Source organism: Marmota marmota, unplaced genomic scaffold (assembly GCF_001458135.2).
Source record: "Marmota marmota marmota unplaced genomic scaffold, marMar, whole genome shotgun sequence".
NCBI lineage: Eukaryota > Metazoa > Chordata > Mammalia > Rodentia > Sciuridae > Marmota > Marmota marmota.
This window is the reverse complement of record NW_026000051.1, coordinates 8,429,903-8,434,571: the sequence shown is the minus strand read 5'-3', so window position 1 is coordinate 8,434,571 and position 4,669 is coordinate 8,429,903. Positions and strand designations below refer to the sequence as shown.

Genomic DNA, 4,669 nt, shown 5'->3' with positions numbered 1-4,669 from the left:
AAATATTATAAACAACCTTTATTGCCATTTTCATTGTGATAAGCTGATGGTTAATCACATGGTAATGAGGGACATAACTGAAAGTATAATTCATCTCAGATAATAGATCCCATTAACAGTATTCTTAATATAGTGAGATTACAAGTATTGTGAATTTAAAAATATAATTTGAATCACATTGAGGAAAGGGGTACCTTAATATAAACTTTCATTCACCCCAAACATGTGATGTGTCTCATAGTGAGACATCTTTGCAGCTCTCAAACACAGAAATTTTGTGATTAAATCAATCTATGTGTAGAATATTGAGAGGACCTATAAGCATTGATCTGATTTTTGTTATTATCATAAGTCAAGAGGTTGTTGAAATTAGATTCAGTGCATGACAAACCATCACTAAAATGATCAAAGTTCTGCAAGCCATGTGATTGTTTTCATTTGCTTAGTAGTTCTCTGTGTTACATATTATTCCTGAAATATGAGACATTCAGGCTTAGAGAATATTTAATGCATTTTTCCACATTTTTATTGATGTATTACAGTTGTCCAAACAGTAGGATTTGTTGTTACATTTTCATAAGTGCACAAAATTTAACATTATAATATAGTTAATAATCATTCCCCAGTATTTCCCATCCCCTTAGGTTTAGTGACTTTTAAGTATCTTCTCATTTCCAATCCGATGATATTCTAAATCAGTTAATAGGGACCAGAAACATTTATTCATGAACTCACTTCTTCCATAATCCAACCAAGGGGGTCAACAGTGAAGATTATTCCATAGGAAGGTAGTTCATATGGTTATTAGGGGTACAACCCATCTCTCTGAAACATGTTCAGGTTATATCATAACTCTCTGGTCTCAGGATTCATGTTTCCATTCTCTATTTGCCTGGGAACCAGGCTGGAAGTTTCCTGAGATCCAGAGTTTCCTAAAAAGTCTTCTCAGAGCTCCTTTAACTTCCTGGTTTCTGAGGCTGTAGATTAGTGGATTTAGCATAGGGGTGACCACTGTGTAGAAGATGGCAACCTGACGATCCTGATCCAAGTCATAGCTGGAGGACGGCTGGAGGTACATGCGGATCACAGAGCCATACAAGAGCAACACAACCAAAATGTGGGAGCTACAGGTTGACAGAGCTTTGCGCAGGGCAGCAACTGAGTGCATGTGGGCTATGGCAATGCCAATGCGGGCATAGGAACCCAAAATAAAGAAGAAGGGGCTGACCACAACAGCTACACCCTCTGTGAATATTAGCATTTCATTGACCACTGGTCGAGTGCAGGAGAGCTGCAGCAGGGGAGTTATGTCACAGAAGAAGTGGGTGACCTGGTTGCCACAGAAGGTTAAGTGTGTGACTAACACACTGTAAAGAAGACTGTTAAGGCTGACAATCACCCAGGAGGTCAATGTTATGTGCAGACAGAGGCGATGGCTGACAATGGCAGAGTATCTTAAGGGGTCACAGATGGCAACACAGCGGTCATATGCCATCGCAGCCAGCAAGTGGCCTTCCATGCTGCCCACAGCCATAAAGAAGAACAGCTGGGTCATACAGCAATTGTAGGAAATGATTCGATTCGTGGATAGTGTGTGCACAAGCATCTGAGGAACAGTGATGGTTGTCAGAAATATGTCAATAAAGGAAAGCTGGCTGAGAAGGAAATACATGGGGGTATGAAGTTTGGGATCTGAGCAAGCAACAGTTACTAGAAGGGCATTGCCCATAACTGCAACCAGGTACATGGCAAGGACTATTCCAAAAATAACTGGCTGAATTTCTGGCCTGCTGGACAAGCCCAATAAGACAAATTCAGTCACTTCTGTCCTATTTTTAGTGGCCATAAAATATGGTTTACATCACCTGCAAAGACGGAGGATCAGAGTTGGAAAGGGATGAGAATGATGTCAAGACTCAACCAGATCTCAAAGTCTCTACCCTTCAATGGGCCATTGCAGTGAAGATCTATCTGGTCCTAACTTTGGATGTCAAGAAACTGAATTTTTTCAGTTGTATGTGATATGGACTTTCACTGGTCATTTATTCATATATGAATATAGGAAAATTATGTCCAATTCATTCTACTGTCTTTCTTATTCCTATCCCTCTCCCTTCCCTTCATTCCCCTTTGTCTAATCCAATACACTTTTATTCTTCCCTCTCCCTCCCTTTCAAGTAGGTATAATATGTCAAAATAGACTCTACTGTTATGTATATCTAAAAGTAACAAATAAATTTTTTTTAAAAAAAGAAACTCAATTTTGTTCTTTCAGTATGGATTTTTCTATTCTGTTAAGTCAACTAAAACTTATCTGTGATGAAAGTAGAAGTGATTAATCATAGACTTTATTAATTATTAATTTTCAATGAAAAATCAAACCTGTCAATGAATGGGATTCTCATGCCTTTTTGATTGGTTTTCCCCACAGGCAAATCAGGAAAGTAAAACAAAGAGAGAAACTTTGATGTTGCTATACAAGTAATTTTGATGAAATACTGTATTTTTATATAAATGTAATAAAAATAATTTTAAAATAGTATGGTATAAGTTTGGGAAAATATAAGATATGTGTAGCAATTTTACATTATTTGATAATATTATTTCTTTCAATTTTTGTCAGATTCATCTTTGAGCCTTTCCATAATAGAAATTAATGATCACTTTGTTGAATGTCAAATTAAGTACTTATAATATATTAAATTTTTCTATAATGCAATTTTGAGGAACCTCAAAACAACTTTTGCTTTTACATGTAGAAATGTGTTAAAGCCAAATATTTGGCACAATATAAAATAATAAGAAACATTTCTGTTTTCTTTGTTAGATGGAACTGCTTCTTGTTTTGCTAATGTTAGATTTTTAGCTGTAACATCACTGACTGAGCTAAACAAACAAATCATCTTTGGATACATAGAGAAGAAAACAACTCAACTAAAAATGGGAAAAGGATCTGAAGACATTTATCCAAGGAACATGTTAAAAATTTATATGTTAAACATATAAACCATTACTGTAACATCTCACCTAGACCACCTCTATCTCTAACACTTCAGAAGTTTCAAGATTGAGAGTAGTCTTACATCATTAAGACACAATAAAGGACAAATTCCTTGAGATCACAACTGTGAGGTCATCTGATTATACAAATTATTCATTTCTGTGCAAAATCTGAAGCATATTTACCTCTATTCTCCCAGGTTGATCTTCACAGTCACCTATCAGGACTTAACTCCTTTTCAAGAAACAGACACCAAGATGTACTTATAATCTCCAATAACCTCAGTACTACAGCAAATGCGAGATGAAGTATCCTTTTGCTCTGGTTCAGGACAACAGGGAAGGAGGTCACAGGAAAGAAAACAAATCAAAATGTTAGAACTGAGAATCTACTCGTTAAGTTTTGTGATGGTGCCATCTCCATTTTTATATAAACATGCTGGCATAAATCAAGGTCAATAAATCAGTAACTATAGTATTTTGAATTTATCTAGACTTTCAATTATCACCATATTAACAACCAAAATAATTAGATCAAGCACACAGGAAAAGGTAATATTAAACCCACTTTGATAGGGTTGGTTTCTTGACATATTAACGCTTTTTTTTTTTTTTTTTTTTTTAGAAAAGGGATAGTGCATCTCAGTGTGCTTACAAGCTAGGAGATTACTTCAAATTCTGTATTTCTTTATGGCATTTGCCAGTAAATGGATGGAACTGGAGAGTATCATGCTAAGTGAAATAAACCAATCCTGTAAAACAAAAGGCCTAATGTTCTCTTGGATATGCAGATGCTGACTCACAATACTCAGGTTGGGGGTTGGGGGGTAGTTAAAGTTCACCAGATAACACAAGAAGGAATGGGTGGAATAGAGGGAGGATGGGAACAGGAAAGACAGTAGAATGATTCGGACATAACTTTCCTATGTTCATATATGAATACACAATCAGTGTAACTCCACATCATGTACAACCACAAAAATGGGAAGTTATACTCCATGTATGTATGATATGTCAAAATACATTCTACTGTCATATATAACTAAAAAGAACAAATTAAAAAATCTTTTTTAATTCTGCATTTCCTAACTGCAAAAAAAGGAGGTAGCACTCACAGTTTATAAATAAACTGGTTTTCAAGCATAGAGCCAGAACCAATGATAATAATACACCATTTAAAATGGCCATCTAATTTTTAATTAAATTTAAAATTTAAAATCTCTTGAGAAATGTAGATAAAATAGCATTCAAAGAGCAAAGTGTTCACAATAAGTAATAATAATAATAAATAAATAAATAAAATGGCCTAAGGCAATGAATTTCATTTCCAATGGAAAAAAAAACAACTGTGCAAACAAGCTTAAAGTTACTTTTTATGTGTCCGCAGTATAAAATGTAGTTTATAATAAAACCTTAACCCCAAATGCCAGTAACTTTAAAAAAAAAATGGGTGCAGGGGAGAAGTTTTTTTTTTTTTTTTTCATTTAGGGAAAAAAAGGACCTGAACAGACACTTCTCAGAGGAGGACATACAATCAATCAACAAGTACATGAAAAAATGCTCACCATCTCTAGCAGTCAGAGAAATGCAAATCAAAACCACCCTAAGATACCATCTCACTCCAGTTAGATTGGCAGCCATTATGAAGTCAAACAACAACAAGTGCTGG

The 4,669-nt window shown here is 35.1% G+C and overlaps 1 protein-coding gene across 1 annotated transcript; it reads right to left on the bottom strand.

Moving 5' to 3' along the window:
- Positions 1-357: 357 nt before the first annotated feature.
- On the bottom strand, positions 358-2,028 carry LOC107152198 (olfactory receptor 24-like). The gene has a single exon (XM_015497734.2). It carries the CDS (start codon positions 1,844-1,846, stop codon positions 863-865), a length of 984 nt encoding a protein of 327 aa, XP_015353220.1. The 5' UTR covers positions 1,847-2,028; the 3' UTR covers positions 358-862.
- Between the last annotated feature and the right edge of the window lie 2,641 nt (positions 2,029-4,669).

Excerpts from the sequence above, each read along its gene's own strand:
- LOC107152198 (XM_015497734.2), bottom strand. The coding sequence starts at position 1,846 with ATGGCCACTAAAAATAGGACAGAAGTGACTGAATTTGTCTTATTGGGC.